The sequence below is a fragment of the Thunnus albacares genome, chromosome 3, assembly GCF_914725855.1.
Source record: "Thunnus albacares chromosome 3, fThuAlb1.1, whole genome shotgun sequence".
Lineage (NCBI taxonomy): Eukaryota > Metazoa > Chordata > Actinopteri > Scombriformes > Scombridae > Thunnus > Thunnus albacares.
The window spans coordinates 2,646,466-2,660,721 of NC_058108.1; the positions used below are offsets into that span (position 1 = coordinate 2,646,466).

The 14,256-nt window shown below is 38.7% G+C and overlaps 1 protein-coding gene across 1 annotated transcript; it reads right to left on the minus strand.

The window, feature by feature from the left end:
- Positions 1 to 2,916: 2,916 nt before the first annotated feature.
- LOC122976917 (GTP-binding protein Rhes-like) lies at positions 2,917 to 4,714 on the minus strand. The gene is made up of 2 exons (XM_044345497.1): positions 4,488 to 4,714; positions 2,917 to 4,375 (listed from the first exon to the last, which is right to left on the minus strand). The coding sequence occupies exon 2, from the start codon at positions 4,357 to 4,359 to the stop codon at positions 3,733 to 3,735; it is 627 nt and encodes a 208-aa protein (XP_044201432.1). The 5' UTR covers positions 4,360 to 4,375; positions 4,488 to 4,714; the 3' UTR covers positions 2,917 to 3,732.
- Between the last annotated feature and the right edge of the window lie 9,542 nt (positions 4,715 to 14,256).

A 14,256-nucleotide genomic window follows, 5' to 3' on the forward strand; every position in this document is an offset into this window, starting at 1 on the left:
ATTATTATTCCCACATGTAACCTCTCACTTAATTCAACTACAAACATTCATTTCTCTAAAAACAAAAATAATAATAAGTGACTCATTCACTAGTGTGTCTTACACATTGACACATGCCCCAACAAGGCCCAGACAGAGTAAATTTAGGCATTTGACGCATTCTAGAGTTATATTTATTCTTCTAAAGAGGCAGAAAAAATTAACCTGCATTGTAGTAATCTGAATATACCAAAGATACTAATACATTTATATATAAGCAATACATAGACGGTTGACATTTCATTACTTAGTTCAGTAATCTTGCTGTGTTCTGTCCAGGACCCTGAACTTGTTCTAAACGCCTCAGAGTCCCTTAAATCTGCTGAGGAGCTTTGACCAAGTCCAGGGGCAAAGACATCTGAGAAAGCGAATCATAAGTGTATGAATGGCCTCTCTCGCTGCAGCTAAAAAACCTAACCGTGGAATTCTGATCAAAACAACAATGCTAGAGTGAAGGTTGTCTGCGTAAAATGTCTACTCTGAAAACCTCAAATATCCATCTCTGACCTAAAATGAATCAAAAGTAGAACTCCATGTTATGAGATGACAAATCCACACACCTGAATGACTGTGAAGCTGTTAGGCCTCCCTCCCTTCACAAGTGAACAAGAGCACAGTGCGGAAGAATGTTTAAATGTGGACTGAAAGAGGAACTGCCCACAAACGTTTACCCAGTAACTTCCTCAAATTAAAACAGGAAACTTGGTTCAGTCTAATCTGATGGCATGGTGTGTGTGTGTGTGGGGGTGAGAGGAGGGTGGGGGGGGACTTGGACCTGAGCACTACAACTGTCTCTGCTCGGCAGGTTGCCTATAGGGGAACCATGTACATCTATTTAAGGAACTACACAATGGTCCATTTTGTCAACCGGTTAGACAAGAGTGCAGCTGAACCATATAGTATTCAAATGTTATGATGCTAAAGGGCAGCTGAGTTTCTTTTTCACACTTTTGCGTGCTGTCCCCTCACACTTGGAGCCGGTTAGCAGAGTCAATGCTGCCTCTTTAACTGGGTCGTCATACTTGCTGTCATATTAAATTTCAATTGTTTTGTAGAGATGGGAAGTGTGTTTGTGATATTTTTCAGCCTGTTTCAGTTCACTTTAAACCTGTGTTTTCTGCTTCAAAATGGCCAGCTCTGCTACATGAGACTCTGTGTACACACTGAGTCAATCCAGTCACTCCAGACTGATGATGGACAATAAGATCAGCACACATTCTTTGAAACTTGATGAAAACTTAAAGATGAATGAAAACTCCTCCTTCGCTCAAAAAGTGTGTTTTGCTTCTTGTTGCTACAGTTTGAGCTTCACTCTGCAGAATGATGTATGTGCAGAGTGTGACACTAGAAAGCTGTTTTCACATTCAATCTGCTGAAAGGAGAAAGTTTCTCTGTGCTTACTTTGAGTTTAAAGGCGTGTAGGCTACCTATGAGCATGATTTGTGACATCACAACTAGTTTGGAGCCAATCCTGGTCCAGTGTTCAACTTATGCAAACTTGTGTAAGTAAACATACATTGAGGATAGACTTTTCAGTGACGTAGGAGGCATCTTGTGTCCAGCAGTTAATCTTTGGAAGTGAAAAATATTTGCATATTCATAGATTCTTGAATTTCTATGTGGGAGAAGGAGTAGATGCCATTTTAGGGATTTTAAATGAGATAATTGAACTTTTTTTGTGGAAAAACCACATTTGACACAAATTATTATTCAAAGTAGAGTATTTTATATACATCTCAAAACATGTCTGGAGGGGACCTTAAAGAGAAGTTTGAGTCTGCTCACTTGAATATAAAAGTCATTCACAAAATCATTTTCTTAAAACCTTAAACATGCACATGTGAACATGAGGCGTCTAATTGAAGGTACCACAGAGGACACTAGGGTAACACACACACTGAGCCCTTGCTAATTTTAGTAAATGTAATGTGTGTTTTTCACCAACAGATGGTAGCATAGATCTTAATATACTGCAGGATGCAGCCAACTGAGAAAACCTGGAGCTCAAGCTCTTGCATTATCTATATTTCAGCTCTCTTTAGACATTAATTTAGGTGTTTTAGTCACTTTTTTGCGTTTAAAAGGATAAAAAATAGAAACAGGAACTACTCTGGTGATACATTTGTTGACACTTGTGGGCTTGTTTATCTTATTTTATGACTGCATGGATGCTGGAGCAGTAATTATAGAAACAGACCATGCTGGGACTCTATCCAAAGTAATCAGTAATCACAGTTTTGTAACACAAGCAGTGATATTTGACAAGTAGATTATCAGTGTGACTGCCTCTAATCTTCACTTCTGTATTTCACAGTACAGTTTTATCATGTGATTTTATTGTATTGGTTCCCATTTTTGTGTTGTAATTTCTACATAAAAGGACATAAAAATATGTGTTCCCTGTAAAAAAAAAAACTGTTTGCTATACTGAAAGTAAGTTTGCATTTTTCTGACCCCATGAAGAAATAAGCTCTGAAATACTGTAAAAATTCACAACTCCCTGTGGGTCAACAAGAATAATAACTCTTCCTGCTTCAAATATGCTAAATTAATCAAATAACTGCCAAAATAACAGCAGTCCTATAATGCAGTTTTACTATATTGCAATATAATTGTATTTTTTCAGCATGGGCCATGTCCCTGATGTATCTCATGTATGTTATGTTTGTTTATTTTGTCATTTATTGCTGTACTAACATGATTCCCTTAAAGGAATTATTTTAATTTTAATATAATTAATGATTAATTTATTTGCTTTGAAATACTTATCTTGTTTACGTAATTATTTACTTAGAAGTGAATTTGCTTCTTGACAATTTATAGATAATTTATACATCTGGTACATTAATATCAACAATTTCACACAACAAATTTCACTCTTTGTGCTTTTATTTTTTATTACACATTTAGATCCACATTACACTTACATGTGTGAAATAAACAACAAAATAATGCCATTTGTGAGATGATAAAAAATTTGAATTTATAAAAAAAAACATAATTTTGAGTGGTAATTCTAAAATGAAAAGTGCATTTATAGTTTACATTTGCATTTCACCACTTAAAAAATCCCAAGAATAATGTCACGCTCAATTGCAAATACAAACTGAAATACAAAATACAAAAAATGTAAACATTATGATGTGCTACAGGTGAATTAGTACATTTTACAGAATAGATACAACTTTTGCACAAACCACAACATATATATATATATATATATATACACACAGTTTCACTTAGTAAATAATCTGTTTGCAACAGTCCAAAAATCTTGATGTGAGTGAACATTTAAATAGAAATCCAAAAGCTATACATTGATCTAAACACCTGCAGCACGTCACCAAATAAGCAGCAACAACAAGTAAACAACTGAGTAATTAATGTCCTACTCTCCACTTCATTTAATTCAGGTTCATAATATTTCAGGTTGCAGTCTTTTCAAGTTCAGTCTAAATATCGTTCTCCTCCTCAGTTCCTTCTCTTCTCAGTTGTGAACCCTGAAGTGTCTGTTGGTCCAAAATCACTTACAGTATCTTAAGTAGGCAGCTCTTCACTTTACACCCACACTGACTGAAGTCAAGTTTTTCTGTCTCTCCTCCTCTGTCGAGCAGCACTGAGATGCACATCATACCCTCTGTCCTCTCATCTCTTGTCCCTTCATGAAAGACATTTCTTCTTCTCTGTTTCCCATTAAGACAGAATACAGCTGTTGGTCTTGTTCATAGGCGGCCGGAAGCTGGTGTCTTTCGGAAAGGTCTCCCTGCGTCTGCGTAATGCAGGGCTGAGGCGGCTTGGAAGGTTTGCTTGCTGCAGGAGCTCCTTGAACACCTCCACCACGTTGGCGTTCTCCTTTGCAGAGGCTTCCAGGTAACTGTTGTTCCAATCCAGCTCTACAGTTGACAGCACATCGTCACTGGACACCTGACGCTCGTCTTCCTGGTCTGCCTTGTTCCCCACCACCACAATCGGTGTGTACTTGTCCTCCTTGATCTCTAGGATCTCATCCCGAAGGCTCTTGACAGCCTCCAGCGACTCTGGGTCATTCACAGCGTACACCAGTGCAAAGGCATCGCTGTTTTGGATGGAGAGCTTGCGCATGGCTGGGAAGGAGTAGCTGCCGCTGGTGTCCAGAATCTCCACGGTGACCTTGACCCCTCCGAGGTCATACTCCTTGCTGTGTAGCTCCTCCACTGTGCGCCGGTGTTTGGGCTCAAAGGTGTCCTGGAGGAAGCGCCGGATCAGGGCTGTCTTGCCCACTCCTGCTGCCCCCAGAAACACTAGACGCACCTGAGTCTTCTCCTTCACCTCCAGAGACATGCTGCTTTTTAATGGCCTGGATGAGTGAAGAAAAAACTGTGTCACAAAAACTGCCTCAATGCACTCACTTCCTCTTAGTGGTTACAACAGTCTCTGACACTATAAATTTCAACAGCTGTCAGACTTACTCTCTTCTTTTAAATTGTTTTTCCTTGAATTTTTTCCCTTCAGCAGTTTCTTGTGAGTCTTCTTCTTGAGCTTCTTTTTGCTTTTTTTCACCTGCCACTTTATCAGGCTGGCAGGAGTGCTCTTTCAAAGCTCCTCAAAGTTGTCTATTGGGTGCTCCTCTATGCCTGTGATCCCACACACACTGCCTTTTATGCCTGTTTTGGTAAGAGAGCATCCATGCCCTCCTGTAGTTGCAACCAATCAGCAGGAGGCAGCCTGTTGAAGCGTAACATCCAGGCAGCCAATGATGGAAGGGCATGCAAATGAGTGTACGGGGCCAATTCAGGAGGAGAGAGGAGGTGATATCTGAGAGTGAATAAACAGCAAGAAGAGTGTGGAAAATACCATATGAGCAGGGTCCTAATTATAATTCCAGGCAATCACAGAGTACCGTAGAGAAAAGACATCATCTTTCCGTCCATTATATGCATCAGTTGTGACAGCATAATGACACATTGAGACAAATATCAGAAAATCTCTTTAAATAGACAGTTCTGTTTAGATTCCCTCGCAGCAAAGATTTCAGTACTCACAGAGAGTGCTGTTAGTGGTGTTTTCTACAAAACTAGCCAACAGAGTCATGTCCATCTTGCTCTTGTGGTTGACTGATTACCTATATGGGATTATTAGTCCCCTTTATGAGACAGGATCATCCCATAAACAAGCCTTTTTCTGAACTACAAGATGCAACATGTCTTTGTATAAATGTAATGTTTGGCATGATCTGCTACCTGTAATTTCAGATTGTAGTACAGAATCTGATGGTGACAGGAATGCTAAGTAGTGTATCAGGTGATAATAAATTATTTACTTCCTGTTTGAATGAGAGCAACCTCTCACAATGTATGGCTGTTGAATATTTACATAATGCATTTGTGGAGATAATATAATGATAATCCATTAATTAGACAGTTAACCTATTGGTTTATCATAATCATGCTTGTATTATTTTGAATGTTAGTTTCCTGTTTTGTTGCAGGGTACAAAGGTCTGCACACTGTTATGTAATTTTATTCTTTTCTGAGGCAACGTTTCGATCTGTAAGATCTTCCTCAGGCAAATGTAAATGAGAGACGGGCCTTTCTAGTAGAGGCAGCAATCAAATGAAATCATTATCACCTGCTGGTCAGCTAGTAGCAGAGAAAACAAACACCACAAGATGGCAGTCACAAAAGTGTATATGATGGGAGTACTCTAGAAAATAGAAACACCAGAAATCCACTTTTTTTTTTTTTAATTCAATGTTGATATGACATTTGAAAACATATGGTCGGTCATTTAGTAAAAAAAAATGGACATATGTCTAATTACACGTCATAGGGCAATGGTCTGTGTAGGAGAGAAAAATAAATAAATAAATAAATGAATATATGTATATGCACACACCATATCAATGATAGACCTATCTTATCAAATTTCATTAGGAGAGAGTCCATCTTTATCGCACCCAAACAAGTAAAAGAACAATTGAATAGAGAAAAAAGGATATAGAAAATATAGACAAAATAGAGAGATATAGAAAAAATATATAGAAAGACAACAGCATTGTAAAAGCATGCAACAAGCATACAAAATAGTTTTAAAATCTCCAATGACTGGTAAAGGACCAAAAGTCAAAATACAATATAAATCAACCTATCAGTGCATAACCTATTGGTAAAATCTGACTCATCGTTAATACTCATGGTAGTCATCAATCCCAATCAATCACAAAAAAGGTCTCAGATCAAAATGCATATTAAGACCTTTTGGTGACAGAGTGTCAAATGTGTGTGTGTGTGTGTGTGTGTGTGTGTGTGTGTGTGTGTGTGTGTGTGTGTGTGTGTGTGTGTGTGTGCCCTATGATGTGTGTACAGAGACCTGATTGAAGATTGGAGTTTTGTGACTGTAGGCTATTTTGCCTGCCTCTTGACATTTGTGTTTAAGCCTCTGTGTGGCATCTGTCTGGCTAAGCTGGTTATCAGCCTGCTCAGTCACCTCTGGGTTTTCTTATCTAGCTTTGAGCATGTTCATGTGAAAGAGGCGGGGGTTGTTAATTATAAGTGACTTCATCAGAACCATGAATGAATTACTTCATATGATGTGAGATGAAACGGTGATATCAAGTACCTGCGGAACAATTCTGTTTTAGGAACAACAAAAAGTTATAATTAACTAAGTGAAATGTAATCAACAGCCTGTAATAATACAACAGAATAAGAAGATATAGAAAGACTAGAAATAAAAAAAATGTTTTTACTGACCTATAAAAATATATAATGCTCTTTTTTACTTGTCACTTTATTTTAAACTTTTGTCCATGTTGGGATCCTGTAGGGGTCAAGTCAACTTGTCTGGGAGGTTATGCTACCTAGATTTATATGTGGTGCATAGAAACTGAACATTACTTCTCTGTGTTTAGTTTTGACTCTGTGGACAATAAGCAAACCTGTGCCAGATGACAGAAGAAGTTTTTTTCAGTTTATAAAGTAGCAGCAGATCAGAAATGTATGTCAGTGTAAAGACTGGAGAGATGTTTTCCACTTTCTTGCTGAGTATTCTAGTAGTACTGTAAAATTTTTTTAACCTCTGGTGACCAAAAATCCTCAGTTCATGCAGCGGCATGGATGTGATAATGTGACAGATAATTGGACAGAAATAGTATCTCACTCCCCTCAGTTCTTGTAAGTTGCTGAGTGTATGAATCTAGGATGAGCAACAGGCTTTGTCAGGACTCCATGCAGAAACACTAGTGTTTATCCACTGTAAGTTGTTTGCTGATTCCTCCTGTAGAGAAAGTGTATCACTTACCATCAGAAACCTGAGCTAAAACGGTATGATTTGCTTCCTGTGGTGTTAAATCTGAATAAATCAAAAACATATTTGCAGAACTTATCTGTCCTTAAGCTGATGATATTTTATTTACACATATTCTAGGGAGAGAAGCTTATAGATCGGTTTAGTCACACGTGGCAATGCATGACTCCATGTGAATCACCCTAAGCTGTCCTTGGTGTCCAATTAGATGTGATGCATTGCCTGTAACTGTCTGAGAAAAAAAAAAAAATCTTGCCTGCTGCCAGTTTGTCAGTTTGCTCTAGAGAAGTGAACCTGACTCGTGATTCCCCTTAAATTTCCCTTGAGACTGGTGTCGTCCCACAGACTGTGATTCTCCCTGCCTTGTTAGGTTAGGCAACGGTGTAGAACCATGATAAGCCCCAGGGAACACTGCAACCCCTCCTACCATCCCATCAACATTTTTAATACACCAGTAAAAAAAAATATCATTCCACCTCAGGGCTTCAAAATATAAACGTTTTCAAAGGAAACTAGTTTTGTTTAATTGCAGTATATATTTTACGTAATAGTGACTTTTGAACAGGCAAAGACTTCTTCACACCTTTCTTCACTGATTATAGCTTTGGGAGTCAAGAATGCAGTTCAGTGTGGTTATAGTTTGTCTTTGCAGGACTGTTGGGTTGGTGGAAAGTAACTAAGTGCATCTTTTTCCATTTTATACTTCCATTTCATTACTATTCAGAGGGTACATTGTACTTCCTACATATTATTATATGTGTAAAATGATTATCGTATAATTTATGATGCATTGTGATACGTTAAACTGAGTAAAAGCATAAGTAATAATAATGTGTTACAGTAAAAATACAGTAAAAATTGAACCCTAAATATCAGCACAATTAAGAGCTTAAAAGTAAATGAAACAGGATCTCCCATCTGTGGCCACTGGATGTTTTCTTGTGTACTTGTGTCACTGTGTTTCATATCCAAGTTATTTTTCTTGTACTTCTATTTACAATCATGCTGCCCCGTGGTGATGATAATGACCAGATGGCATCGCCTGTTGGACTGAAACGAATGTTCAGCTCTGTGTGAGTAAGAGACATTGTTGTATACAGTCACACGTTTAAAAAATTTCATGGCCATTCATTTCAATGCACATCTCTTACACCAGGAGAATAAATCATGTTGTTTGATACAGGAATAGCTCTATATATTTTTTATCCTCCCTTCATTTATCTTCTCTGCTATGTTTAGTTCACCTTTTCAGTTTTGTAATGCCTGTTCAACAGGTTGCTCTGCCTACTTGACCTGTGTCATGACACTATTGTACTGAATGTGCAGTTGTGCTTCAGTGCGTATATGCGTCTTTTTGTATGCACGTGCGACCTCGCTCAATCAGTGCTTTTTTTAATTTTTAATTTCCTTCCTGTTGCTTCCAACCTGGTTTCTAGTGTCTACCTGTGTGCATTTCTTCTTCAAAGACTGACAAAATCACACAATGACCATGTTATGTCATATGCTAGCCCCAGGTCGATCTCTCAATCAGAGAAAGTCAATTATTATTAGTTTTGTGTGTAATTTTATTTGAAATACATTTCCTAGTAGCTTTGAGCCCCTCTGGCTCTGTATATTGATGTAGAGTGACCTGTGTCTTGGCCCTCTGGCCTGATCATCTGCATCTACGCTCCTGTGGGAAACATGTGCACTACACTGTCATCTTGTCAAGATGATGCCACAAGATGACAGTGTTGAAATCTGACAGATGCCAAATATAAATGTTGCCCTACATATGTGAACTAACCTTCACTGCTCCTGGAATATTATCTCTACTCTTTCAAGAAGGTGAGATGCAACACAGATTATGTTTGATGCAAAAAAGACGACATAAAAGACACCATCTGTAGTACTCAAACCTCAAAAGCTTTGCATGATTAGATTTTATCCACGTGTCTTTAAGGATGTCAGTCAGTTCACCACTTTGGCCGAAACTGAAATATGCAAAGAAATCCCTGACATTTTGGCTAGAGCCACCAGGTGTTAGCTCTGCTGGTGTTAGCATGGCTGTATACTGTTAGCCTCATTCCCGCTAATGTCGACAAAAGACCGGCATAACGACACAACACAACAAAAACAGTGCTACCCTGCAGATTCATTAGCTTTCCAGCTAATGAAACAGCTAGCTGCCTCCGTCAACCACTTCACATTTCACCACAAAACACCCCGACAATGACGAGTCGCCCCATCCCGAGCACACACAGGTAAAACAACATTATTTCTTCAACAAAGGAGCAGAAAACTGTGACGGACTAGAGTGTGAGTGAAAGACGCTTTGCTGAAACATGGTGCAAAACACAACGTTAGTGCAAGCGAGGAAAAGACATCACCTGCAATAGTCTTGTGCTGCGAGCACCAGGATGTTGACTACAGCTAATTTAATGGCCACAGGTGTCACTAATGAGAATCAATTTCTAATTCCTACATACAGAACCTTTGACCTTTTGGGATTGGCAATTTTGTTGTGTTCGAACGGCAACCTCTGGGGCTGGAAAATGAAGCCAATGCAGTACCTTCAATGGCCACTTGGGGCTCCAAAAGCGAGTCAATCCCCACAGACCCCCATGTTAAAATGCCCAACTTTACAGCAGAAATAAACATGTTTACAGCCTGGTACAAAAAACGGTTTTGGTGTCTATAGCTAATTTCCCCTTTCATGACAGCTGTACAGGGGGTGAATTTTTTTTATAATTTATCTGTTTAAATGTCATTAAGCCGTAAAATTATGCATAATTAAGGACGTGGCTTGTTTCAGCAACCAGCCTTCATTCAACCCGCCTCAGCTCCACCTCTTTGTCCATTTTGGATCACCCGGGAGTGAGGCGGAGTCAGGCGCCGCCAAGATGGCGATGGCCAGAGCCGTCCACTCTGAACTTCAAAACTGCTCTTCAGAAACCAACGGGTGACATCATGGTGGCTATGTCCATATTTTTTGTAATCTATGGTTGTGTTATATTGCTGAGCAAATGCAAATGACTATGTGGAAGTTTGTATTGGCAATACAATAACAGTGCAGTGATGATGAAATGATGTTGATATGACAGTCTAGACAATTCATACAGAATGATCATTACACATTCAGCAATTTTTATATTCTTCCACCTTCGACCTGTCCTTTCCGTGGTATTTTCCAGCTCAATAGCATATCATGACAGCCTTCTGTCACCACTATAAAATCTTTCCTCTTTAACTGTAACAGTGTGTTGATATGGTGCTTGGCTGTATTCCAAATGGCCTTCCAGTCTGCCAGTGTTGGTTCAGAGTCTCACCTTGTTGAAGTAAATTGAGTCTTGCATGTCCAGTAGGTTAGTAAATAGTGTGTAGTAAACCTTAATGGGAGAAACGACACCATCTTTATGGTTGTGTTTTGTGTTTATGGTTGTACAGCTGGCTTTTGTTCTCCTGTCATTTGTTTTATGACTTCCTGAAGTAGAAACGAATACTATATTTTTTTTCCAGTTTTTGGAGGAGGGAAACTTCATTTGGGAAGTAAAGTCATGAGTTCAAGTAGCTGAGAAAACAAACATCTTTGCTATCATTATATTTGGGAATCAAGCTCACAGCCTGTTATCATACTGTAGTACTATTATTGATGGACGGACAGGATGCCTGCTAGGATACTGCAGGTCAACTCACACATGGGATCACTTGTCCCACTAGGCAACCACTATCTCTTAGCTTACAGATACAATAACAGTGGTTACCAAAAACAAAGCCAAGAGAAAGAGAACAATTTCCTCCTGTCTCACTATATCAAACACTAAGGTCAGATTATCTAACATTGTTAAGTGCTTTATTTTCTCAACGTATCACGTACACTCTGAACCCACTCTGTACTGATTGGCCAGCCTCCAGACGGTGCCCCCTGGCAGACCTCCGGCTTCCGAGGTAGACAAACAATAGTAGTCAGATTACACTTCTTTTCTCTTCATTCTCTACTTGAAATGGAAACATGTTCGAGCCTGAATCTGGTCTGAAATATTTGAGTGCACAATGCGAACAACGCATGGAACAGCCTTAGCAACAAAGGCGTTGGAACAGACGGCCATTGTGGGCATGCATGAAATCTGTGATGTCTGACAACTAGAACTTACAATGTACTCACTTGATTTGTCGGCTGCTGAAGCGTCATATTAGCTTCAGCTCAACTTCAGAATACATTTTTACACAGGGCAAAAACTGTGGATTTTGTCCCTGATCTTGGACTTTGAAATTGCTTATAGAGGAGATTTTCTTTGTATGGACAAGAGAAACGATTACAGCAGCCATAAAATGCTTCCTATATATACATATATAGGAAGTATATGTGTATTAAGATTCAATATAACACATCCACACATCTTAAATACATCAAGGAGCCACATGATTGCACTGGATGGCATGTTCCTGATCCATGAATGAATCATGAATATTGGCACTTTTAGTTTATTTCGAGTCAATCCCACATAAACCATCCTGCTGCTGTAAATAATCACTCGCTCACCAAGTGTTAATCCACAGCTGAAATTAGTCCCCAACAAATGCACTATTTACTTCTGTTTGAGGAATGTTTGCTTGAAGATTTTGTTTGAAGATTTATGTATTCAATGCAAACAAATGGGGTTGGACAGGGTAGGAAAGTCGGAAAATATTGAGGGGTGGGGTAACACATTGGGTCTTTTCATGGGCTTTGATGACAATAACAAATATATATTGAATATCAACAGACTTGCCTTTTAACATAACATTTTAAAGATGAAACATTTGTAGTTTATGGCAAAAACATTCCTGTGTAGATTTATTAGTTACCCACTAATAATCAGCTCAATTCAAGATATGCACAAAATAAATAAAAAACTGTACAAAAGAAGTATAAAAATGAAAGCTCTTTCTATTCTCATCCATAGTGTGTCCTGCAGGTTGCAACAATGCCATCTTTCAGTCTATTTATAGGGCTCTATTTTTCCTCTTTCTTAACCGCACTGTGACTCAGGGCAGCGAAGCACAATATCACCTCTGGAATGATTTTCAGTGCACTCTGACTATTGCTCTCTTCTTTTCAAGACATTCCTACTTAAACAGATTAGGGTTATGTCCCGGGGCCATGCACACTTCTTCAGCCTCAGTTGCTCTGTTATATATTTTGGACATTCATATGTTGAAATAATGTGCTAAAATTGTTTTCTCTCCAGCGTCCATCTGTCAAACGGTTTGTGGCGCTCATGCACCGATGCATTAGATAAAAGCGTTATTTCAAAAATACCGTAACAACACAATCCAAAACCCTAAAAATATTTCTGGCTTCAGACTTTCTTTTTGGCACGTTTGAAACATTATCAGACAAATTGTTTTTTTTTTTTTTACAGAACATGCACCTTGAAAATCTTCACTAGCCATGCAGGGATACAGCACCATAATTAACTGTCCCTTCTTGATTAGCACCTTAGCATAAGGGTTTAGGAGGCTTACAACAAATTATCAGGGAGTTTTATTTGATAAACTTCCTTCTGCCCTGCTAATATGTCAGCTGCCTCACCAAATTACATGCATCTCTCGGGTGTAATAACCAACACGTACCACCATCACACAGTAACAGCATCCTCTCAATCAACAAGGAAGTCCACAAACTAATACGCCTGAATTACACAATGCATACTGGTAATATATGTTAGCTGTACATGTACAGTATGTAAGCCTCCATGCCTGGAAAAATGACTCACAGGCATTATGTTAATGTCTGGCTTCCACAAGCTACAACTTCTGAATACTGATACCTAGTGAAACGTGCTCAGTTGATAAATAGATGTAGATTATTGTGACAGATGGGGGCTCAGACAAAAAAAGGGAAATGCCACAGGAATCACTGAAAAGATGTTGCTAAATTATTCAAACCACCTATCACTCTAACTGATGGTGTTCGATTACTTCTGTTGATTTGGGAATTGTTGAGTTAAAACTATTGAACTGAGTTTTGTATGTGTCTGGGGTGCACTGAGTATTAATATTGTAATTCAATTAAAACCTCATTAATCAAGTGAGTAAGAACTACTTAAGCCAGCACTGATGAGAAGCATTTCTTTTGCGAGTAAATCATTGTAGTGCTTGACAGGGCGGATGGGGTTTCACAGGAATAAAAATGATTCACAGCAATGCATCTGCATGTATTTGTAAAATATACATGCAAATCCTACATTGTTTGTTGACCTTTACCCTGAAAATTGACCATCATTTAATGCAAGTTGTAGAAATCAGACGGGATTACAAACGTTCACACTACTCAGAACTATTTTTTGCAGCTGCTGTCGGGTCTTGTTGCTAAAGCTGAATTGAACAAAACACTCATTATCAGTCAAATCAAATATCTCAGTTCAAAACATAAAGAGCTCAAATAGTAGGGCCATAATCAAATATTTAAGTACGTTATCTTTTATCGGTTAAAATGTGGACACACTGTATGGAGAGTCAACAGGAAGTGAGTGAGCAAAAGCACTTGAGCCGGCAGCTCAACCCCCCATGACTCACTTCCAAAAGTGTGGATTAATGTATCCTGTTCTATAATCAATTTGTTGTTATAACTGTGACTCAGTGCTGATATCTTTCTGGAAATGAAACAAGCAGGGCACCGGCACCTCAGGACACACTTGTTGTAGGAGTGTGTGTGTGTGTGTGTGTGCCAGACAGGAAAGTAGGGAAACAATGTTAAAGCTGCACTATGCAGTTTTTACACTTCGGCACCCTCAGATTGGTAGTAGAAGGTACTGTAGTAGCATACCTGTGACACCGAGGGACAGATAAATGATGAGTGTGGATAAAAAAATACGCCATTTCCCTGCACATATAAATTGGTATTTATAGAAGGTCATATGGTGAGAATGTGTGGTCCTCATGCATACTTCAGACCACGCACACACATGT